The 24,951-nt window shown below is 39.7% G+C and overlaps 3 protein-coding genes, 1 long non-coding RNA gene and 1 other non-coding gene across 11 annotated transcripts in view; 4 read left to right on the top strand and 1 right to left on the bottom strand.

The window, feature by feature from the left end:
* TMEM116 (transmembrane protein 116) overlaps positions 1 to 17,047 on the top strand; it is a 181,466-nt gene extending 164,419 nt beyond the window's left edge. Inside the window, exon 11 of the mRNA XM_043557639.1 lies at positions 14,155 to 17,047. Within this exon, the coding sequence (XP_043413574.1) occupies positions 14,155 to 14,205 (51 nt within the window). The 3' untranslated portion in view covers positions 14,206 to 17,047. The remainder of the gene's footprint in view (positions 1 to 14,154) is intronic.
* MAPKAPK5 (MAPK activated protein kinase 5) overlaps positions 1 to 21,937 on the bottom strand; it is a 42,241-nt gene extending 20,304 nt beyond the window's left edge. For 2 of the 7 annotated variants that reach the window (XM_043557627.1, XM_043557628.1), the window contains exons 1-7: positions 21,795 to 21,937; positions 9,766 to 9,839; positions 8,987 to 9,062; positions 8,326 to 8,423; positions 6,675 to 6,783; positions 4,954 to 5,043; positions 4,067 to 4,162 (exon numbers count right to left, since the gene is read on the bottom strand). In XM_043557627.1, coding sequence (XP_043413562.1) covers positions 4,067 to 4,162; positions 4,954 to 5,043; positions 6,675 to 6,783; positions 8,326 to 8,423; positions 8,987 to 9,062; positions 9,766 to 9,839; positions 21,795 to 21,830 — 579 coding nt within the window. In that variant the 5' untranslated portion in view covers positions 21,831 to 21,937. The remainder of the gene's footprint in view (positions 1 to 4,066; positions 4,163 to 4,953; positions 5,044 to 6,674; positions 6,784 to 8,325; positions 8,424 to 8,986; positions 9,063 to 9,765; positions 9,840 to 21,794) is intronic. The other 5 variants (XM_043557630.1, XM_043557631.1, XM_043557633.1 and 2 more) reach the window with 4 other exon arrangements.
* LOC122471070 lies at positions 5,821 to 5,974 on the top strand. Its single transcript, XR_006294089.1, has one exon. It is a non-coding gene; the product is annotated as a small nucleolar RNA SNORA62/SNORA6 family (small nucleolar RNA).
* Positions 21,829 to 22,200, top strand: LOC122470916 (putative uncharacterized protein encoded by MAPKAPK5-AS1). Its single transcript, XM_043559164.1, has one exon. The coding sequence runs from the start codon at positions 21,829 to 21,831 to the stop codon at positions 22,198 to 22,200; it is 372 nt and encodes a 123-aa protein (XP_043415099.1).
* Positions 22,201 to 22,474: 274 nt separating this feature from the next.
* LOC122470233 lies at positions 22,475 to 24,353 on the top strand. Its single transcript, XR_006293871.1, has 2 exons — positions 22,475 to 22,776; positions 22,934 to 24,353. It is a non-coding gene; the product is annotated as an uncharacterized LOC122470233 (long non-coding RNA).
* The last annotated feature ends 598 nt before the right edge of the window (positions 24,354 to 24,951 follow it).

The raw sequence follows: 24,951 nt of genomic DNA, 5'->3' as shown, positions 1-24,951 counted from the left end.
TGAGTCTCTTATAAGCAGCATACAGATGGGTCTTGTTTTCTTATTCATTCTGATACCCTGTATCTTTTGATTGGAGCATTTAGTGTACTGAAAGATACGAATTTAGCACCGTTAAGTTGCCTATTGAGTTGGTATTTCTGATGATGCTCTCTAGTCCTTTCTAGTCTTTGTTGCTTTTGGTCTTTTCTGTTTTGTCTTTTCTCCACACAAAAGTCCCCCTTACAATTTCTTGCAGGGCTGGTTTAGTGGTCACAAACTCCTTTAGTTTTTGTCTGGGAAACACTTTATCTCTCCTTCTATTCTAAATGACAGCTTTGCTGGATAAAGAAATCTTGGCTACATATTTTTCCAAATCAGCATATTGAATATACCTGCCACTCTTTTCTGGCCTGCCAAGTTTCTGTGGATAGGTCTGCTGCAAACCTGATTTGTCTTCCCTTATAGTTAAGGACTTTTTTTTTCTTTGCTGCTTTCATAATTCTTTCTTGTCTGTGTATTTTGTGAATTTGATTATGATACGCCTTGGTGATGGTCGGGTTTTGTTGAATCTAATGGGAGTTCCTGTGCTTCTTGGATTTTGATGTCTGTGTCCTTCCCAGATTAGGAAAGTCTTCCACCATAATTTGCTCACATAAAACTCCTGCCCCTTTTTCTCTCTTCATCTTCTGGGACTCCTATGATTTAGATGTTATTCCTTTTTAATAAGTCACTGAGTTCTCTAAGCCTTGTATCATGCTCCTTTGCCTTTGTTTCCCTCTTTTTTTCTGCTTCATTAGTCTATAATCTGGTCTGCTTCATTAGTCTATAATCTGGTCATCTAAATCGCTGATTCGTTGCTCTACTTCATCCATCCTTGCCGTTATGGCATCCATTCAAGATTGCGTCTCAGTTATCACATTTTAATTTCTTCCTGACTAGATTTTATTTTTTTATATCCACAGAAAAGGATTCTATGACGTTTTCAACCCCAGTTGGTATTCTTATTATCGTGGTTCTAAATTCTAGTTCAGACATCTTGCTTATATCTGTGTTGATTAAGCCCCTGGCTGTCATTTCTTCCTCTTCTTTCTTTTGGGGTGAATTCCTTCGTTTTGTCATTTTGGAGGAAGAAAAAAATTAATAAAGTAAAAGATGAAAAGTAAAAATTTTAAAACAAAACAAAAATCAAATAAATGAAGCTAGATCCTAAGTGTGTTTTGGTCTGCTTGTTGACAGAAGCTTGATAGAACAGAGAAAAAAAAGGAAAGGATAAAAGAAAAAAAAGAGGGGCGCCTGGGTGGCGCAGTCGGTTAAGCGTCCGACTTCAGCCAGGTCACGATCTCGCGGTCCGTGAGTTCGAGCCCCGCATCGGGCTCTGGGCTGATGGCTCAGAGCCTGGAGCCTGTTTCCGATTCTGTGTCTCCCTCTCTCTCTGCCCCTCCCCCATTCATGCTCTGTCTCTCTCTGTCCCCCAAAAAATAAACGTTGAAAAAAAAATTTAAAAAAAAAAAAAAAAAGAAAAAAAAGATAAGAAAAAATTTAAAAATTAAAAAAACTTAATGTAATAAAATAAAATAAAATGAAATAAAATGAAAGAGAAATAAAAAAAACTTTTTAAATAAAAAATAAAGGAATAAAAATAAAAAATAAAATTTTCTTTCTGTATTCAAGAATGAGGAAGAAAAGGAAAAAGAAAAAAGGAAACATTTAAGCAAAAACAGAAGCAAATAAAATGAACAAATAAATGAACCAGCGAACAGAATGAAACCCGAATGAAGTTACATCCAGTTTACCCCAGAACTGAAACTATGAAGCCTTCCATAGTCCATACACTAAGCAGGTGGAATGCCTAATGCTGTTTTTCTAGGGGATATGCTTGGAGGGCGCACTTAGGCAGGACTTAGTGTAATGGCTCCATTCTCCACTAGGTGGCTGCTTAGCTTACTGGGGTGGAACAGTGTGGTGCACATGTGTGCATATGCACGCATGCATGTGGGAGAGGTGGAAATGGTTTCACCCAACAAATTTAAAAAATTTTTTAAATAAGAACAAAAAACTGCTGCTCTTCAAAAGACCATTAAGAAAACTGAAATGCAAGCCACAGTCTGAGAGAAATATTTATAATATATATGTGGTAGGCAGAATAATAGCTCCCCAAAGATTTCCATGTCCTAATCCCTGAAGCCTGTGAATATGTTACCCTACAGAGCAAAGGGACTTTGCAGATTTTATTAAATGAAGGATGTTGTGGGATGCCTGGGAGGCTCAGTCAGTTAAGCATCTGACTTCAGCTCTGGTCATGATCTCATGGTCTGTGAGTTTGAGCCCCGCGTTGGCCTCTGTGCGGACAGCTCAGAGCCTGGAGCCTGCTTCAGATTCTGTGTCTCCCTCTCTCTGACCCTCCCCTGTTCATGCTCTGTCTTTCTCTGTCTCAAAAATAAATAAACGTTAAAAAATATATATATTTAAATGAAGGATGTTAAGATGGGAGACTATCCTGGATTATTTGGGTGTGTCTAATGTAATCACAATTATAAATGGGAAGCAAGAGTGTCAGAATCAGAGAAACTGGAAGATGCCATACTACTGGCTTTGAAAACGGAAGAAGAGGCTACCAGCCAAAGAATGCAAGGCACCTCACAAAGCTGGAAAAGGCAAGGGAATGAATTCTCCCCTAGAGATTCCAGAAGGAACACAGTCCTGCCAACACCATGAACCATTTCAGACTTCTAACCTCCAAAACTTTGAGATAATAAATGTGTTGTTTCAAGCCACTAAGTTTGTGGCAATTTGTCATGGTAGCAATAAAAAGTAATATACATATACAACAAAAAACTTGTATCCAGAAAATAGTATGAACTTTCTATACCTCAATTATAAAACCAACAACCAAAAAAGGGCAAGAGATTTGTACACATACTTTACAAGAGAATGGTGTACACATATTTCACAATAGAATGTCCAACACATGAAAAAGCACTCAACAGTAGCCATTAAGAAAATGCTTTAATCAAATTCATAATGAAATAATACTGTGGACCTACCAGAAAGACTGAAATTATAAAGTGTAACATAAGTTGGTAAGAACATGAAGCAACCGAAACTCTTTAACTGGTGAATATGTAAAATGGTACAACCATTTTGGAAAAGATGTCCCCCCAAATTTGTAAATGAATGTTCCCAGCAGCTTTCTTCATTATAGTCCAAAAAGGAAACAATCCAAAATAGCCATCAGTCAGAGAATGGATAAACAAAACATGGCTTAGTCCTATTATAGAATACTACTTAACAAGAAAAAGGAACTGATGCTACGTGCAGCAACATGGATGAATTTCAAACACACGCTAAGCAAAAGAAGTGAAATACAACAGATACACGAGTTCCATTCATATGAATTTCTATAACCGGCAAAACTAACCCATGATGACAGAAAGCAGATCAGTGCTTTCCTGGAGCCAGGGGTTAAGCTGGGAGCAGACTGACTACAAAGGTTCACAAGAGCTTCTGAAGTGATGGAAATATTTTATATCTTGATTGTGGTAGTAATTATGCAGGAGTATCTGTGTCAAAGCTCATCAAACTACACTTAAAGTAGGAGTTTTTTTAATTGTACATCAAACCATGATTTTAAAAGAAGTTGAATTTATTTTTTAATTTAAAATTTTATTGATTTTATTTCTTAATTTAAAAAATTTTTAAATTGTTTTTAATGTTTATTTATTTTTGAGAGAGAGACAGAGCACGAGTCGGGGAAGGGCAGAGAGAGAGGGAAACACAGAATCCAAAGCAGGCTCCAGGCTCCGAGCTGTCAGCACAGAGCCCGATGTGGGGTTTGAACTCACAAACCATGAGATCATGACCTGAGCCAAAGTCAGACACTTAGCCAACTGAGCCACCCAGGCGCCCCAAGAAGTTGATTTTAAGAGAATAAAATGCCTGCACCTAATTAAGCAGACTGTAGGTTTCTGAAGCTGAGCCCTCCCTTTACCATTTGTAATATACACCTACTTGTGCTGCAGAAGAGAAGAAATGTGAGTCTATAGACAGCATGGTGATACATCCTGTGGCAGAAACAGCAAACACTTACCTGAGGTGCTACATAATAAGGGGTGAATTGGGGTGTCATCAAGTCACCTTGGTCAATTTTGGCAAACCCAAAGTCACACAACTTCACTGGGGCATCCTAAAATAAAGCAAATGGAAGTCACTGCTCCAGAGTTCTCAGTAAACACTAAAGGAAAATCCAAGTGGAAGACATATTACCTTGAGCTCTCACTCATGGGTTTCTGACTAACACCTGAGCCTATGAATAGCATGTCCTCACATCTGAAGACAATGATTCATACTGAAGAATCTTTCTTAGTAATACAGAGGTAAAGAATTTCTGCCCACTCACAGTTGGCCTTGTTTCATGACTGGTAATTTGCAGTACTAAAATCAAGATTTTAGCCAAAAGAAAAAAAAAAAATCTTAGCCAAGTGCCCCCTGACTCTATCTACTGGCCCGTCATCTCTTTTCGATCCAGGGTGCGATTTCACTTTTACCATCAGCTTCAAGATAGCCAGAGCAACTTATTTGGTGGGACATGGTACATAGGGCAAGGGGTGAGACGGGAGAGGAAAAAACACCTGATCAAAATTAACAGCAAATATAACCATTACGCCTGAAGGTAATTTTTAACAGCATATAGATTACTGCCCCTTCCCAAAGTACCTCCAAATAATATCCAAAATCTTAAGTCTTACAAATGCATTATCAGTACCATCCAAAATTATCAATGCCAGGGGTACAGTAGAATTTCTCTGAGCCTCTAGCAAGGAAACAAGTGGGGAAAGTAGGCTGCCTGAAGCACTTCAGCTTAAAGCCTCCTCACCATGGATTCAGAGCACTCCAAACACATACACACCTACACACCCATTCCTGAACTATGCTGAGCATGGCAGCACTAAAATGCAGCAAAACAAGTCATCTCACCAAAGAGTTATCCTTGAAGAGCAGATTTTCAGGCTTGAGGTCTCTGTGAGCAATGTTTAACAGGTGACAGTGCTGTAGAGCCAAAGCTATCTGGAAAAGGACAGTGGAGCAACCACATCTTAGAAAAGACAGCTCTTTAATGCTCCTGGTTTAGAGAACTCAGGATGTTAAAAAAAAAAAAAAAAAAAAAAGATCCTTAATTAAGTCAATTACAACTGCGGTCAGTTTTCAGTTTTAAAGCAGAAATTAAGTAAGACTTTGGGTACCAAGGAATAGAAATGAATTAAACTTAGTTTAAGTGCAACCTGTATTTTATTAAACAAAGAGGAAAATACAACAGTAACACACTTCTTTTGTCAAAGTAAACTGATGGTTAAATCCTGTATGAAACGGGAAGAATGAAATGCTTCCAATTCCACTCATCTGAGATGCAACGGGGCTGCAGAGTAAGCACTGTGCCAGGCAGCCTTCGTAAGGTTGGGTGTTGCCCAGCAGGGCAGTGGCCACTAACACCTGGCTCAGAAGGGAACTGCACTCTCCAGGGGGCTCAACTCCAAGCTCTGCCTTCGAGAAAAATAGAAAGCAGCTAACTGGATTTTTCCACCAGATGTTCCAATTTGCTCATCCCATTTGTTGAAATGAAATGTCACCTATTTAAGTGGGTTTGAAGGGTTTTTGTTTTACAGAAGATTATCAGAGCACATCCTAAGATTTAAAATATTTGAAAAATACGAGGTATATTTTTTAAAATTAAATAGAGAGAACAAATTCTACCTGTTTTTTAGTTCTCAGTATGGAATTGTCCTTGGCATTCCAAATATCAGTTCCTCCCTACCAGAAAGGAGGCTTCTAATAATGCGTGAGGCTCCTTCACATTGGTAGAGCTTGGATTTGAGGCTGCTGGCTGTGGTTTGCACTCACAAGCATAGGTAGTGTGCTATAAGAGGGTCAAGTCTTCCGCTAACACCGCAAGGGTCTCTGGCCCAGTAAGTAGAGTTTGATAGTAATTCTTGCTACAAGTGAAAAAAAAAAAAATGCTTGAGGCTCATGGAAAATTTGGAATAATTTTTTTATTAAGAACCAATTAGGCTGTGCTTCCTGCTTTTTGCCTTGCTTGCTTGGCCTGAAGATAAGCCTTGAGAGTCTAGCTTTTCACCTCTTCAAGAGGTAATTTCAGTTAGATTCCTAGTATTGTTTGTGACATAAATCATTTCTGTAGCAATAAAACATGATGTCAAAATAGACTATAATCAGGAATAACCCAGAATTAGAAAGACCTTAGAATTCTATGAAAATCTGATAAGGTGACTCAAAAGCAAAGTGTCTTGTATACAATCATCTTAGAACATATTTTTATACCATACAATCTTTCAGGTGTTATCAGTAGCAATTTATCTCCAAGTCCAACAATAGTGCTTAGACACTACATGTTTAATAGCTACAGTCTAAAAAGGAATTAAAAAATTACCTTCCTTCCAGAGTGTATTTAAATCTTATAATAGACAAGCAATTGACAACCACTTAAAAATACAGTGCTCCCCACCAAAGCATAAAAGGGGTCACATTTCTCCTGTCAAAGCATCTTTTCTGATTACATAACAAAGCAGGCAATGAGAGATCAAATAGAGCTTTTCTTCAAGCTTTCTTTTATTCCCCCCAATGAAATTGTGCTTGTTAACCAACATTGTTGGCAGTTTGATTGGTACCCGGGGTTAACTTGCCTGCTTTGTTACTTGGCTGGCTTGCTTCTCTGTAAAGTGCCGGTGCTGGCTGATTCTGTGAAATAGCTCTCCCCCTTCCATCATCTCCATTACAATTAAGAGTCGAGCCCTGTTTGAAAGCATTTGATTTTGTTAAGTTAAAAAAAAAAAAAAAAAACCTGAAACATCAAGTAGCTAACCTAAAGATGCCTCATGTACCAAATGTGTAATAACTGCTTCCTAAGTCTGACCCGCCCACACCCCTCTACGTGGACCCTTGTCACTACCAACTAGACACTATGAATAAGAAATAGCCCACACCTAAAATTTTCTAAGCTAAAATGGGAGTAAAATAATTAAGTTTTGAAGACAATGATCCTTTTGAAGATACTGTACTTGTTATTACTAGATGTTAAAGGGGGGGTGATATATTAAGTGACATGTTTTGTATCATATTTAGGGCAGATAGATGGAAAATGTATCGAAAACAGAGTATGACTTTGTGTAGAACATGAATTTCAAGTCACTTGGCTGCTGTTGGGCCACTCTGGTAATTCACTCTCATTCTGTGTCTGTCTGTGTCTGTATCTATATCCGTGTCTCTCTCTCTCCACTCCTGTCCCCACTACACTAGTTTTCCATGTGACCCACAGCATACCCAGCAGGACAGCTGGACAAGGCTACACAGCTACTAAAAAAAAAAAAGCAAAAATTCTTATGGTGTCAAAAAGAAAAAAAATCAGAATTCTGGTTACCATTCTTTGATGTACATGCTTCCAGTTTCCATCCAAATGCTTTCACCAACAGAGCACAGTTGTAAGAAACAATCATTTGATTTCCCATTTGTTTTTACAAATCCATCTTCTTTGTCCACCCAGAAGACTCCTACCCATCCTCTTCAAGTCCTAGCCCCGACATAACCACTGTGTGAGACACCTTGTCTCCCTAGCCTACAGTTAGCAGCTCTCCTCTCCTTTATAAGCTCAAAGTATTTTATGGATGCCTCTCCTTGGTGCCTATCACATTGCTATGATGACAGGTTTACATCTCAGTACCCCCAGTAGAAACCATACCTTATTTAACTTTGAATTCCCTGGAAGACACCTGGAATGCCACTCAATGGGCTTGCCAAATATTTGGCAGCTAAAAGAATAATGTTGATTTCTTCCTTTAAAAGCAATGTCAGACTAAGCAATAAGGGCTTTTTGCCATATCAACTTCAAAGACAGTGCCTAGTAATATTTGGTCCTCTTTCACTAATTTGAAATAGAATGTTTTAATTCCACATTACATACTTTTTTTTTTTTTTAAAGAGAAAGTAATCACAATAATCAGGGGGCCCCAGAGAGTAGGTGGGGCATAGATAAAACAAGACGGGCAATGAGTTGGTAACTGTTGAGTTTGCATGATGCGTACCTGGGGATTCACTGAATAATTCTGTCTGCTTTTACAAATGTTTGAAATTTTCCAAACTAAAAGGAGGAAAGAGGGAGGGAAGGAGGGAAGGAGGGAGGGAGGGAAGGAAGGAAGGAAGGAAGGAAGGAAGGAAGGAAGGAGGGATGGAGAGAAAGGGGGAGGGGGAGAGAGAGCACAAAAGAGAGGAAAACCCCACTACACCTTGGCCTACATGTGGAGAGGTGGATATGAGGAGATGACCCCTATGTAGTCTTACCTGGGGCTGGACTCATGAGGAAACTGTACACTGTTAGCAAACACTTCAATAATTTGAACTATATTTGGGTGTGTGGCACACATCATGTGCAGACGTACCTTAAAGAGAACAGAGATTCACCTCACCAACAAATTTACTTTCTGCTGCCCCATCTATTAGCAAATGAAAAATCTGGCAAATAACTCATTTTGTTTCAGAAATTATTCATACATCTCTAAGCAAAAGAGTATGTCCTCCATTGTACATATTCCTAACATGTCATCACAACATCTGGGTGATTTAAAACAAAGGTGTTTTTTTTAAAACTAGAAACACATCGTCACAGCACTCCTACAGCACTTACAAGACACTATTCACCATTCTCCACTCTTCAGGGACCTTGTCCAATAAGTATAAGCTGAGGTAAACCTGAACAGTTCAGGGCACAAGAACTACATTAACTGAAAAAGAACAAGAGGGAGTTGAAAGGAAATAAGATTCTATCAGCCTTTGGCACTGATAGATATGGGACCACTTTAAAATGATAACATGAATAGGGACAAGGGGTAAATATGGATATAAAATTCTTTGTGCATCTCTGTATTCTCTGCCTTACTTGTAAAAAGAATAATTCTTAGGCACTTCCAATACTTAGGCAAATCAAGGCAACAAAGGGCCATACCTCATTTCTAGCTTTTGGACGATCAAAAAGAATTTTCAGTGCAAACCGTTCTTGAGTAGATTTCTTCACACAGACTCTAGATTTGGAGGAAAAAAATTCAATCAGAAATCATCTATTAACAGTGAAAACTAATTTAACAAGTTCTTTTAGAACTGTACTTTTTTTTTTAATGTTTACTTATTTATCTTGAGAGAAAGAGAGCACGAGCAGGGGACAGGCAGAGAGAGAGGGAGAAAGAGAATCCCAAGCAGGCTCCACGCTGCCAGCACAGAGCCCAACACAGGGCTCAATCTCACAAAACATAAGATCATGACCTGAGCCGAAATCAAGAGTCAGACACCTAACTGACTGAGCCACTTGGGTGCCCCCTTAGAATTGTACTTCTAATCAAGAATATATCCAGATGCATCCAAATAAACTTGCCCCTAGGGCTAGCAGGTGGAGAGGCAGAAAAGCCATCTCACCCACCCTGCACAAGCCTCAGCTCCCACGCCATGTGAAAGCAGCCTGAGGATGGCCAAGGAAGGAATAATGGCCTCTGCTGGCTATAGGCGACTCTCAAGAGTAGCTCCGCAACCTCAGTATCTTAAATGATTCTACATTACAGACCATGTGGCTCAATTAGATTTCTAAATGGATGAGAAAAAGCCTAACATAAATACCTCCACTTGTTAAAGTTATTTCACAAATGTGGCACACTTGCTGTTTCTAATGGCCAATGTAGGTCAAATGGCCTTCTTCAGAGCAACTTTGCCATAGTTTGCATGTGGGTCTCTTACCTAACTGGACCACTAATTCCAGCTCCCAGCTTCTGAGTCCAATTGATATTGTATTCCTCTAAAATGGAGGTTTCCTATTAAAATAGAAAAGGGTGGGGGCAGAAAGTGATTCTCCAATTAAAAAGCTGAAAATTAAGCAGGGTGGACAACAGAAAACCTTATCACTCAACACCTCACCTTCTAAGAGAAACCGATAAGCAGAGCTTTGCATTCTTTTGGTTTTATAATTAGGTATTTTGTCTAAATGACTAAGTTAGGCACTGTTTTCCAGCAAAAGAGAAAGCAAACACATTAGGAGGAGAAGAAATTCTTCAGCTCATCTACAAGGTCCATTTGAGTAGATACTCAATGTTTTTTGGGGGGGGTGTGAAAGGAAGACATTCTTTCAAAATACTTCACTACTAAATATCACTTGCTAAAATGGTCAGGTACCTTTCCTGAGGTTCCAGAAAGACTGGTCTGATATATGCTTCCATGACCAGTGGCCTATACTCTTGAACAAGTTGGTCAAATTGTTGGAATAACAGTAAATTGTTATCTATTGAATAAATTGAGACTTAAAAGTTCAAATAAGGTAGTAGTGAGTAGTAAATTGATCTAATTTTCAATGGCATCATTTTGAATATAAAGATATTGTCATATTCATTGGGTAACTATATTTTTTTATAGTTTTCACTTGTTTTATTATACTTTTAATAGTTTTCAGTGGTTCCAGACATAGCCTCTATAGTTTTTATGGAATTCCTGTCTAATCATTATATGTTAAGCTTCTATTGCCATATGCTCAGGCAAGAAAGCCACATATTAAAGTTGTGGTAGGCTAAAATTCATTTTTTAGGGTTCCAAGGGAAGAAAAGGAAACCAAATTCAGACCTTGAGAAATTGGGCTAAAACTCATGAGACATTCAAATTGTTTTGTTGCAATGAAAATCTAACAGACTCCCAATTCCCAGTATATGGGAACAGAATATCTGTCCATGTAACACACATTCATTGAGCAGTTGATCTGTGCCAGACATTAGGCTAAGTTCAGAGATGAAAATAGAGCTTCTGCCCAATTAATATGCAAGCATATAAAATAAGATTAGAATAGCCATCACCTCCACACGTCTTTGCGGCCGTTTTTTTTTTTTTTTCTGCTCAGACTTTTTTTTTTTTTGATTACTAGTGAAGTAAAACTTTTATTTTTTTAAATTTTTTATAATATAATTTATTGTCAAGCTGGTTTCCATACAACACCCAGTACTCATCCCAACAAGTGCCCTCCTCAATGCCCATCACCCACTTTCCCTTCTCCCCACAGCCCCCACCAACCCTCTGTTCTCAGTATCCAAGAGTCTCTTATGGTTTGCCTCCCTCCCTCTCTGTAAATTTTTTCCCCCTTCCCCTCCCTCATGGTCTTCTGTTAAGTTTCTGAAGATCTATATATGAGTGAAAACATATGGTATCTATCTTTCTCTGACTGACTTATTTCACTTAGCCTAATACCCTCCAGTTCCATTCACGTTGCTGCAAATGGCCAGATTTCATTCTTTCTCATTGCCAAGTAGTATTCCATTGTGTATATAAACCACATCTTCTTTATCCATTCGTCAGTTGATGGGACATTTAGGCTCTTCAACAAATTGTGCTGGGAAAACTGGGTATCCACGTGCAAAAGAACAAAGTTGGACCCTTAACCCCCTATACCAAAACTCAAAATAGATCAAAGAGCTTAATGTAAGACCTAAGACAATAAAACTCTTAGGACACGAGTTTCGTAACACTGTCTTTGGCAATGATTCCTTGGATAGGACATCAAAGGAACAGGCAACAAAAGAAAAACTAGACAAGATGACTATGAAAATTGAAAAATTTTGTGTATCAAAAAACACTATTAATAGAGTAAAAAGGCAACCCACATAATAGGAGAAAATATTTGCAGATCAAGTGTGTGATAAGGGATTACTATCCAGAATATAGAGAACACCTAAAACTCAACAAAAAAAAACAAACAACCTGATTCAAAAAATGGGCAAAGAATTTGAATAGACATTTTCCCAAAGATATAAAAACAGCCAATAAACACATGAAAAGATGCTCAGCATCACTAATCATGAAGAAAACGCAAATCAAAATTCAATCAGATACAACCTCACACCCATTAGGATAGCTACTATCAAAAAGAAAAAAAAGGCAAAAAACAAAACAAAACAGAAAAACAGAAAATAACAAGTATTGGCAAAGATATGGAGAAACTGGAACCCTTATGCACTACTGATGGGAATGTACAATGGTACAACTACTGTGGAAAACAGTATGGTAGCTCCTCAAAAAAATTAAAACTAGAATTCCCATATGATCCAGCAAGTCAACTTCTGGGTATATACTCAAAAGAAATGAAAACAAGATCTTCAAGAGGTATTTGTACATCTATGTTTATAACAGTACTAGTCACAATAGCTAAAATATGTAAGGGACCTAAATGTCCATATACATACAATGGAATATCATTCAGCCTTAAAAAGTAAAAGAAAAGAAAGTCAGTAATATGCTACAATATGATAAACCTTGAAAATATTATGCTAAGAGAAATAAGTCAGTCACAAAAAGACAAATACTTTATGATTCCATTTTTCTGAGGTGCTCAGAGTAGTCAATATTATAGACAGAAAGTAGATGGATAGTTGGTAGAGTCTGGGGGGGAAGGAGACAGTTTCAGTTTTACAAGAGCAAAAGAATTATGGGGATGGATGGTGATGATAGCTGCACATTAGAACTGTATTTTTTTTTAATTTTTTTTTCAACGTTTATTTATTTTTGGGACAGAGAGAGACAGAGCATGAACGGGGGAGGGGCAGAGAGAGAGGGAGACACAGAATCGGAAACAGGCTCCAGGCTCTGAGCCATCATCAGCCCAGAGCCTGACGCGGGGCTCGAACTCCCGGACCGCGAGATCGTGACCTGGCTGAAGTCGGACGCTTAACCGACTGCGCCACCCAGGCGCCCCTAGAACTGTATTTAATGCCAGTGAAGTGCACCTTAAAAATGGTTAAGATGGTAAATTTTATGTCTAATTTTATCACAATTTTTTAAATGGGGAAAAAAGTAAAAGGATGGAAAAAGATATACCATGAGTAACTACAGGAGAGCTGAAGTAGCTATACAGACAATAGACAAAATAGACTTTAAAACAAAAGATGTTGTGACAGTATGATTGGAACTAGAATACATTTGCTAAGTGAAATAAGTTAGGCAGAGAGAGACAAATTCTCATGATTTCACTCATATGTGGAATTTAGGAAACACAACAGATAAAACACAGGGGAAGGGGAGGAAAAATAAGATAAAAACAGAGAAGGAGGCAAACCATAAGAGACTCTTAAGTACAGAGATCAAACTGAGGGTTGTTAGAGGGATGGTGGGTGGGGGATGAGATAAATGGGTAATGGGCATTAAGGAGGGCACTTGTTGGGTGTTATATGTAAGTGATGAATCACTGGGTTCTACTCCTAAAACCAATACTACTCTGTATGTTAACCAACTTTAATTTAGATAGATAGATAGATAGATAGATAAAAAGATGTTAATAAAGAAAGAGAAGCACTTTTTATAATGATGAAAAGGTCAATTCAGATAGGATGATTATAAACATATATGCAGGCACCTAACAGTAGAATCCAAAAATACATGAAGCACAATTTGACAGAATATAAGAGGAAAATAGACAATTCAAAATAATAGTTGGAGATTCTAATACTGCCACTCTCAATAACCGAAAAGCTAGACAGAAAATCAGCAAGAAAAACTTGTAGTAGAAGATAACACTGTCAACCAATTTGACCTGACATCTACAGAACACAGCATCCTATTCTTCAGGATAAACCATATGCTAGATCATAAGTCTCCATAAATTTTTTTAAACTGAATATATAAAGTTCTTCAACCACAATGGAATTAAGCTATAAATCAACAAGGAAATTTGGGAAATTTCAAAAATTCAAAAAAAAATTCAAAATTCAAAAAAGTTCAAAATTTACATAACACTTCTAAATAATCAATGGGTCAAAGAAGAAACAAGAAAAATTAGAAAAATTTTTTTAAAAATATTTTGATCTGAATGAAAATAAAAACAATACAGTAGTCTTCCCTTGTCTGTGGAGGATACATTCCAAGACTCCCAGGGGATACCTGAAACCACAGGACAGTACCAAATCCTAATGTTTTTCCTCTACATACCTATGATAAAATTTAATAATTTAGTTATAATGTATATAGCTTAACATTATACATTATAATTTATAAATTAGGCACAGTAAGAGACTAACAATAATAATCAAATAAAACAATTATAACAATATACTGTAATAAAAGTCATGTTAACGTGCTCTCTCTCTCTCTCTCTTTCAGAAAATATCATATTCTACCATACTCACCCTTCCTCTTGTTGTGATGATGTGAGATGATAAAGTGCCTGTATGATGAGATGAAGTGAGATGAATGACGGGAAGCATTGTGACAAAGCATTAGGCTACTACTGACCTTCTGATGATTCAAAAGGATTGTCTGCTTCCCGACCATGGTTGGCCACAGATAACTGAAACTATGGAAAGCAAAACCGTGGCTGTGAGGGGGCTGTATGTATGCTAAAATTTATTATGTGCAGCTAAAGTGGTGTTTAGATGGAAATTTATAGCTATAAATCTCTACATAAGAAAGATCACAAATCAATAACCTAAGCTTCTATTTTGAAAAACTAGCAGGAAAAAAATATATACTTGGGGTACCTGGATGGCTCAGTCTGTTGAACATCTGACTCGATATAGGCTCAGGTTGTGATCTCACAGTCATGGAATCAAGCCCCGTTGGGCTCTGCACTGAGTGGAGCCTGCTTGGGATTCCATTTCTTCCTTTCTCTCTCTGCCCCTCCCCACACACACACTTTTTCACCCTCTCTCAAAATAAATAAACTTATATATATAGTCAAAGCAAGCAGAAAGAAATAATAAAAATTAGAGCAGAAATCAATAAAACAGAAGACAGAAAATAGAGAAAAATCAATGAAAACCAATAGTTAATTCCTCAAGATATCAAAATTAACAAAACTTTAGTTAGACTGAGAAGAAAAAAAAAACCCACAAATGATTAATATTAGAAATGAAAGAGGAGGGGGTGCCTGGGTGGCTCAGTGGGTTGAGCGTTCGATCCCCACGTCGGGCTCTGTGCTGACAGCTCAGAGCCTGCTTCGGATTCTGTGTCTCCCTCTCTCTCTGCCCCTCCCCTGCTCATGCTCTGTATCTCTCTCAAAAATAAACATTTAAAAAAATATTAAAAATAAAAAAAAAAAAAAGAAATAGGAGACATCACAATCAACCTTACAGGAATCAAAGCATTATAAAGGATCACCATAAACAACTTTATGCCAGCAAATCAGACCACTAGATGAAATGGGCAAATTCCTAGAAAGACATAAATTACCAAAACTTACTCAAGAGGAGATAGAAAATCTGAATAAAACTATAACAAGAAACTGAATTAATAACAAAACAAAACAAAACAAAACAAAAACAAAACAAAACAAAACAAAACAAAACAAAAAAGTCTTCCCACAAAGTAAAGGCTAGGCCCACATAGCTTCAGTGGTAAATTCTACCAAATCATTTAAAGCATGGTTTCTCAACCTCAGCATCACTGACATTATGAACCAATAGTTCTTTGTTGTGAGATTGTCCTGTGCATTGCTAAGATGTTCAGGAGCATTCCTGGCCTCTACCTGCTAGATACTACCAGCATCCCCTACCCACACTGAACAACTGTAATGTCTCCAGACACTGCCAAATGCCTCACAAGAGGCAAAAACTCCCCCCTACTTAATGAAATGATATCAAGCCTCTGCACAAACTCTTCCAGAAAACAGAGGAGGATATAACTTCCCAAACTCATTCGGAAGCAAGTATTTCCCTCATACCAAAGCTAGACAAAGGCATCACAAGAAAACTATAGGCCTTTATCTCTCATGAATAAAAATGCAAAAATCCTCAGCAAAATTAGCAAAGTGAATACAGAAACATGTAAGAATAACTTTACATCAGACTAGGTGAGGTTTATACCAAGAATGCAAAATTGGTTTAATATCTGAAACTCAATTAATGTTACTCAATTAATACACCATAGTAAGAATAAAGAACAAAAACTATATAATCAACTCAATAGGTGAAGAAAAAGAACTTAACAAAAATTCAACACCTAATCCTGATAAAAATTCTCGGCAAACAAGGAATAGAAGAAAACTCAATTGGACAAAGGATGTCTACAAAACCACTTACTTAGCAATAAGTCTTTAATGCTTTCCCCCTGAGATCAGGAACAAGGCAAGATGTCCACTTTTGCCACTTTCATTCAACACTGTACCTGAGGTTCTACCCACAGAATAAGGCAAGAAAACAAAATTAAGAGCATGCATCCTGTAAAGGAAGAAGTAAAATGGTATTTATTTGCTGAAGACATGATTTTTATATGTGGAAAATCCTAAAGAACCTACACACACAAAAAAAATCTAGAACTTAGCAAATGTGGTAAAGATGCAAAACACAGTATCAAAATACAGAAATAAATTGCCTTTCTCTACACTAATGACAAACAATCCAAAAAATAAAATTTAACAATTCTTAACAGCATCATAAAGAATAAAATATTTAGGAATAAATTTGTTAAAAAGTGTACGATTTATACACTGAAAACTACAAATACATCACCAAGAAAAATGGGAGAAGCCCTAATGAAATGGAGAGCTATACCATGTTCATGGATTAGAAGACAATATTGTTAAGATAGCAACTGTCCCCAAATTGACCTATAGATTCAGTGGAACCTCTATCAAAATCCCAGCACACGTTTTTGTAGAAATAAACAAGCTGATTCTAAAATTTATTTGGAAATACAAAGAATTTGAATAGCCAACTTAATTTTGAAAAAGAAAAATCAAATTGGCTCTCACACTACCCAATTTTGGAAATTTACTATAAAGTTTCAGTAATAAAGATGATACTGGTATGAGGACAGTCATATTGATCAATAGAACAAAACAGAAAATCCAGAAAAAACTCACACACTATGATCAACTGATTCTCAAAAAAAGTACCAAAGTAATTCAATAAGCAAAAGACAGTGTTTTGAACAAACTGTCCTGGAACAACTGGATATCCATGTTAAAGACAAACAAACAAAACCTTAGACCCTTATGTAACACCAAAGACAAAAGTTAACTCCAAGTGGATATCAGATCTAAATAACTAACTAAAAACTATAAAACTTCTAGAAGGAAATATAGTTGAAAAAATCTTATAACCTGAGACTAGGCAAAGATTTCTTAGCTATGACACCATAAGCACAATCCATCAAAGAAAAGAAAAAGAAAAACAAAAAAGATACACTGGACTTCATCAAAGTTAAAACCATTAAAAAGTGAAAAGCCAAGACATATACTGGGAAAAAATATTTGCAGATCTATGTCTGATAAATCACTTTTATTCAGAGTTTATAAAGAACTCTTACAACTCAGTAATAAGACAATTTAAAAATGGGCAAGGGGCTCTTGGGTGGTTCAAGTTAAGCATCTGAATTCAGCTCAGGTCATGATCTCACAGCCCATGAGTTCAAGCCCCACATCAGGCTCTCTGCTGTCAGCACAGAGCCCACTTCAGATCCTCTGTCTCCCTCCCTCTATTCCTCCCCTGCTTGTGTGCTCTCACTCTCTCTCCCTCAAAAATAAACATTTTAAAAAATTAAAAATAAAATAAAAATGGGCAAAAGATTTTAATAGTTAAATAGGAAAAAAAAATACACGAATGGCAAACACGTGAAAAGATACTCAACAGCATTAGAATTAGGTTTTATTCAGAGTATATGAAGAACCTTGCAACTCAATAATAAGACAAATAACCCAATTTAAAAATGGGCAAATGATTTGAATAGACATTTCACCAGAAAAGATACACAAATGGCAAATAAACACGTGAAAAGTTGTTCAACAATATGAGTCATTAGGGAAATGCACATTAAAACCACAATCAGATACTACTACACAACCATTAGAATAGCTAAGATAGAAAGACTGACGGGGCGCCTGGGTGGCGCAGTCGGTTAAGCGTCCGACTTCAGCCAGGTCACGATCTCGCGGTCCATGAGTTCGAGCCCCACGTCGGGCTCTGGGCTGATGGCTCAGAGCCTGGAGCCTGTTTCCGATTCTGTGTCTCCCTGTCTCTCTGCCCCTCCCCCGTTCATGCTCTGTCTCCCTCTGTCCCAAAAATAAATAAACGTTGAAAAAAAAATTAAAAAAAAATTAAAAAAAAAAAAAAAAAAAAAGAAAGACTGACAATACCAAATATTTGTGAGGAGGGTAAAAACAAACAAAAACGGCCCAAACCACTCAAATACTACCGGTGGGAATGAATATTGGTAAAGCTACTTTGGAAAAGTTTTGCAATTTCTTAAAAAGTTAAACATAAACTTACCATATGTAAAATTACCTAGTAATTCCATACCAAGGTATTTACCCAGAAGGAATTAAAACAAATGTTTACACAAAAACTTGCGTGGGCAAGTTGTATTTATCATTTTGTTCATAATAGCTAAAATTCAAAAACAACCTAAATGCCCATCAACTGGGGATGAATAAACAATAAAGACTACTCAACAAGTAAAAAGAAATAAACTCAACGCATGCACTAACATGGATGAAACTGACAAGTATTTTAAGAAGCCAAACACATAACACTACATATTATATACAATTTCATTAATTTGGAATTTCTCAAGACAAAACAAGTGACAGAAAACAGATCAATGATCATCTGGAGTGGCAAGTGGGAGTAGAGTAGGACTACAGAGAGGCAAAAAGAACTTTCTAGGGGGGGATAGAAATACTCTAAAACTGGATTGTGATGACAGTTGCACAACTCTGTAAGTTTATTAACAATTCTTCAAGTATACACTTACACTGAGTTAATTTTATGGTATGTAAATTATACTGAAATTAAAAAAAACATTTTTAAAACTAAGGAAATGAATTTTCACTAGTTCACCAAATATTAAGAACTCTTCCATATACAATAAAAGACATATATGCAAGACAGTATCTAACCCCCAAATGCTCACTCTCCAGGTTTAGTTAAGTGCCTTAGGAATAGTGAAGCCATAGGGCTATGGCAGAAGAGACAGAAATGAGAAGACAGAGGCTATGGTTGTTGCCTTGGCCATATCCTAATTATTCTGAAGAGTAATAAGATGAGATGTTAAAGTCTAATTGGACCGCTCTTAGGTAGTCAGGCAGAAGTTTAAGAGTCCGGGACAACAGCTTTTCCAGCTGAACTCTAGAGGTCTCAGTCCTCACCAATGAGGGACATCCTCAAGAAAGCAAAATAATGAATACAGCACAATGTTACAGACCAGAAGTTTTATTTATTGTGATGCTGGCTTGCTTCCAAGGGAGTATACCCTACTCAGTACTGGAAGTCAGATCAGATATTTTCAACTCCACTTATTTGTACTGGTTGGACACAAATTAGTAGGAAGACTCATCAATGACCTATCAAGTACATGAAGAAAAGCTAAAATATTTTAAGAAAATTAACTTGGGCAATAGTGACCAAGAAATGGTGACTTTCTAAAACGACTGTTTAGTTGCTATGAGCCAACATTCATCAAGTTCTTACTAAATGTTAGTTATTATTTTAAGCACATTTAGAAATATTTGCTCATCAAATCCTCACAAACCCTATGGAGTGTTTTTATCTCATTTCTAGGAATGAGCAAACTCAGGGACAGAGAAGTAAAAGGATTTACTCAAGGACAGAGCTAATGAATGGCAAGGCTGAGGTTTTATAAGACTGACGTGCTACCTACTGTGCTAAGGAGGCACCTAAGGCTGATGTTTTAATCCATTAGTCTACATAAACTATTGTAACCACTATGTAACGTTGCCTCCCATTTATATATTTACCCACTAGAAGTCCCTCTTCTGTTAGAAACTCCACAGAGGTCCTCTTCTATTCAAGGTCAAAGCCAAAGTGCTTACAATGGTCTACAAGTCCCTCTGAGCTCTAGCTTCCCATCACCTCTCTAAAACGTAATCTATGCTGGGGTGCCTGGGTGGCTCAGTCAGTTAAGCGTTCAACTTCGCCTCAGGTCATGATCTCACGGTTCGGTTCGTAGGTTCAAGCCCTGCATCTGGCTCTGCGCTGACAGCTCAGAGCCTGGAGCCTGTTTCAGATTCTGTGTCTCCCTCTCTTTCTGCCCCTCCCCCCTGTCTCCATCTCAAAAATAAGTAAACATTTAAAAAAATAATAAATAAAACATAATGTATGTTGACCCAATGCATTCACCTTGCTTTTCCTGGATCACACAAGACTTGAACGTACCTCAGAGCCTTTTTATCTGCTGTTCCCACTGCCTGGAATATTCTTCCCCAAGACAGTGGAGGTTTGCTCCCTCATTGCTTTCAGAGCTCCACACAAATATCACTTCCTCAGAGAGGCCTCTCCTGACTACTTTTCCTAATATAGTACTCCCCACCCTTTTTATACTTAATTCTAACCACCTGCAGTGTGTTGTGTTTTTTTGTTTGTTTTTGTTTTTGTTTTTTTTACCTAACTCCACCATCTAGACTATAAACTGCATGAGAGGCAGGGACATTTAGAAGTTTGGCTTTGTACCACTAGTGCCTAAGACAGCACCTGGCACAAAACAGACAAGACTTGAATTTAAAAATCTGCCACATATGCAGTCATAAAACTTGAGGTAACCATTCCTGACCCTGTGCTAATAAAATCCAACCCCCTCCCACAAAAATGCAGTGTTTTAGAACATTTTTTGTGGTAAAATTTGATCTTCCTTAATGTGTATATTTTCATGCCTCCTTTAAAAGGTTAAGTTTCTTTGGAATGACTGATTTCTATAAACTTTACTACACCAAACAAAACAAAACAAAAACTGTTAGAAGTGTAACTTTATAAGTGTGTTCTGAAGGGGAAAATAACTCCCAAGTTGCCAATGGATGCCTGTCCTTCAAGGGAAAATGAAATTCTTTTTTTTTTTTTAAGGTTTATTTTTTAGTAATCTCTACACCCAAGGTGGGGCGTGAACTCACAACCCCAAGACCAAGAGTTGCACGCTCTTCCAACTGAGCCAGCCAGGCACCACAGAAAATGAAAACTCGTAAATGCTCTGACTTAATACTGCAATATAAATAATGCATATCAAACTTTAAGCTTCAGTGTTCAACTTACACAAGACTAATTTCCAAGCTACAGCTAGATAATAACTTTCTAACTATTAGTACCTCTAAGTTTGCCTGTTTGTTTTGTGGTTTTTACAAAAACAAAGAGTAAAAAACAGATTTTTAAAAAACTTTTCATTTTATTTGGGTCATTTTAGAACACACATATTTGTTTTGTTGTTGTTGTTAACAGAGCAGTAAGTCACGGGACACCATTAGCGCTTCTTCAATAAATTAAACACTGCCTAGGAGGAGAGGGAAGAGGAAAAAGAGAGGCAACAAACGCAAAAGAACAAGTATTTGCCAAAAGACGGATTTTGTAAGAAGGCGGACCACCTCCTTCTGAACCTGCAGGTTTCCAGGAGGCTGGTTTCAAACAATTCGAGAGCGATGGGTAAAGTCCAACTCTCCAAGTACTGTAGCAGATCATCCGGAAACAAATACTGGCGGCACTTGGGGGGGTGATCGAAAGTGTAGTAGGGCCCCCTCCGTCCCACTCATATCAAGTATCTCCACGCCACTCACCTTCCGTTTTAGCTGAGCACAAATCACATCCCTGCTTTAACCAGAAAAGTCAGAGGGATCGGACATCCCTCCCTATACATACACAAACCATTCGCCCCAGGGCTGTAAAACGCAGTCCACGGAATCCGGGAAAATCGAAACCCGACAGTCGCTGGAATCTCTCGCTTCAAGTTCTCTCCGCTTTCTGAGGCTGAGCCCAGATGAATGCCACAGGGACAGAGCGGGGAGGAAGGGGGCATCTCCCCCTTACCTTGATGGCTTTCTCCATGTCGTTCTCCTCGGACATGCTCCGTGGGGTCTCTACGGCCGGGAGCGGCGGAGGCTGCGCAAGTGCCGGGTCCCACCGCAGCCGAGGGTGCGAGGAGCTCGGCGCTAGGGCCCCTGGGCCTCGGGGAGACCGGCAGCCGCCGCCCCCAGGGACCGGAGGGGATGAGGGCCCTGGCGCCGGCTCGGCTTCGGCGGGCGGCTCTAGGCTGGCGGCGGCGGCCCCCGGGGACAAGCCTTTGTGCTGGGCCCCGCGCGGACGCCTCCCGGCTTCATCCCCAGCCGGGGAGGCAGGCTCCCGGGGCAGGGCGAGGCGGGGAGAGTCCCCGTCCGGGGCGCTGCGCAGAGGCCTCGCGGGGCCGCCGATTAGGCCCGGGCTCGCCAGGTCCTAATGAGGAACCTGCGCCTCCGTCTCCGCCGCCGGCACCTCCGCGAAGCCAAGGCCGAGCCCGCCGCCGCCGCCGCCGCCGCCGCTGCCGCTCCCGCTGCCGCTGCCGCTTCAGCGCCACACATCGCCGGGACACCCGCGCCGGGCAGCCCCGCCGGCCGCCCGCTCGCCGGCGCTGTGCCCCGCCTGAGCTCCGGGCCGCCCCTCCGGCCGCCCGACTCCGTGCCCCCACGGCTCCACGCACCCCTCGCCGACGTCCGCTGGGGTTTCCGAGCGCCCCCAAACCACGCAGCTGATTCGCAGGCGTCCGCCAGGGCCTCCCCAAGCAGCGCCACACTCGGGACAGGCCCCCGGGCCCTCCGCAACGCTGGCGCCGTGCTGATGACGTGATGGGTCGGGGGCCCCGACGGGGCGGGGCCATTGGTGTACACCACCTGATTCGAGCGGCGTTCGGGTTCTCTCTCTCCGCTCCCGGCGCGGGCCAGAAGGTTCGTCCCGCCAGTAACGGCCCGCGCGAAGGAGCCGGGAGTTTGGGCTCGTGATGAGCAAGAGGAAACAGAGGTCCCCGGCAGGTCCAGAGGTAAGAGAACAGAGTTGTGTGTAATAACAGCAATAAGAGTTGTATATTCGGAGGGTTAACTTTACGTAAAGCTCTTTTTCTCCATCAGTTTCTTTCTTCTTTACGAAGTAAGCATTTGACGCTGCGAGGTAAGTATGTTCTCATCCCCCGTTTGCAGATTAGGTAACTAAGTCTCAGAGAACCGAACTCACTTGCATAGCTGAGACGTGGTCAGGTCAGAATTGGACGCCAAGTTTGTGCTCCTTCCGCTACACCAGCAACCTACCGGAGGGCCTTGTAGGAGCTTTTGGCTGATCACCGCTTGGTGGTTCTTCATTCGTTCACTTAGATAGTGAGCGGCATCTGTACCAGGCCTACTCAACACTTGGGAAGCAATAGGATCAAGAGCCCGTCCTTGCTCAGTGGATCTCACTTTCAGGAGAGCTAAGCAGCAAATGAACAGGGGACAGCACTGAGTTTGTAGATGCTAAGAAGAAAGTGAACAGGATGCTGAGGTAAGAGAATAACTGGTCGTGGGGACTTTTCCTAGTAGATGATCAGGGAAGGTCTCCCATGAGGTAACATTGAAGCTGAGACCTCTGAGGAATGAGAAGGAGCTGTCTGTCGGAAATCTGAGGAGGAGATTTCTGGGCATTTGGAACAGCAAGTGCAAAAATCTTAAGGCGGAAATAAGCTAAATAATGTTCGAGGAGCAGCAAAAAGTTCGTTGTAGCTGGAGCAGAGGGAGTAAAAGGACAGAACGACAAAGGATGAGGCTGGAGAGGTGGACAGGGCTGTATCATACACCTTGAGGTTCATAGTAATGACTTTGAATTTTATTCTATGTCACTGGAAGATTTCAAACTGAAGAGTGATGTGATCAAAGTTATGTTTCGAAAGATCACTCTGCTAGATAGAGAACTATGGGCAAGCAAGAGTGGAGACATGGAGAGCTATTAAGAGGTGATTGGAACAATCCAGATGAGAGATTATTTGATGCTCGAACTAAGAAGGTAGCAGCAAAGATCAGGTAGATGGATTTACGGTATGTTTTGGGAGTACAGTTGCCGGTATTTCCTGAAGGATTCAACGTAGAAAGTAAGAATAAGAAATGAATCAAGAATAACTTCCAGGAGTCTGTCTTCAGCAACCAGATGGATGATGGTGCCATTCAGTGAATGAAAGGTTTGATGAGGCTGAGGGTGGGGAATCCACAGGTTTTTTTCTGTCGAGGTTAATTTGAGGGTTTTGTGCGCTATCCCAGAGGATAAGTCAAGTTGTGGTGCAGACCTGGTTGTCATCTTTATTGGCCGTATGCCTACTGTACATTCCTCAGCCCCCTAAAGTAGGTGTGGCCACGTGCCTGTGCTCTCCCCAACGGAAAGTGTACAGAAGAGATGTGCCCAGTTTCCAGGCTTGGCCCAGAAACTTCGTCAACAGGTGCTCCTACTTACCCTGCCAGCTGGACGATTCTGGTTCTGGAGAAGGCACAGCCTCAAGATGGAAGATTCCTAAGTGGAGAACATTTGCCCCCATTGACCTATATGTCCACCCAGGACTGTTCTATGAGAAACAGAAATAAACCTTTATTGTTTTGAGCTTTCATGTATTCGAGTCTTTTTGTAATAGCAACTTTGCCTGTGCTGCCTGTAATCCAATTAAGAACGGTGATCCATCAGTGAACATTGGGAGGAAATTTCTAAATGAATTGATATTATCCATAACAGGAAATCAAAGATGCCTTGGTTTTATTCATTCATTGATTGAGTAGTAATTTATCGGGTGCCTCTCTGTGCCAGGCACTGTGCTACATAATAAAGATGCAGAGATGAAGAAGAGAGGTCCGTAGCCTCAAACACTGAGTCTGGCAGCTTAACTTCTTGACCATTACCTACATGTGCTTTCCCTCTCCCCTCCCAACACACACACACACACACACACACACACACACACACAGAGCCTAATTTGTACAAGTTCTTTTTTTTTCTTACATATTCTTCGACCACATTCTTCTTTTTTTTTTTAATGTTTATTTATTTTAGAGAGACAGAGAGAGAGAGACACAGGATCTGAAGCAAACTAGGCTCTGAGCTGTCAGCACAAAGCCCAACATGTGGCTCAAACTCACGAACCATGAGATCATGACCTGGGCCAAAGTCAGCTGGTTTAACCGACTGACCCACCTAGGTGCCCCTC

Source organism: Prionailurus bengalensis, chromosome D3 (genome assembly GCF_016509475.1).
Source record: "Prionailurus bengalensis isolate Pbe53 chromosome D3, Fcat_Pben_1.1_paternal_pri, whole genome shotgun sequence".
In the NCBI taxonomy this organism is placed as follows: domain Eukaryota; kingdom Metazoa; phylum Chordata; class Mammalia; order Carnivora; family Felidae; genus Prionailurus; species Prionailurus bengalensis.
The sequence above is the reverse complement of the archived record's forward strand: the minus strand, read 5'-3'. Positions and strand labels throughout refer to the sequence as shown.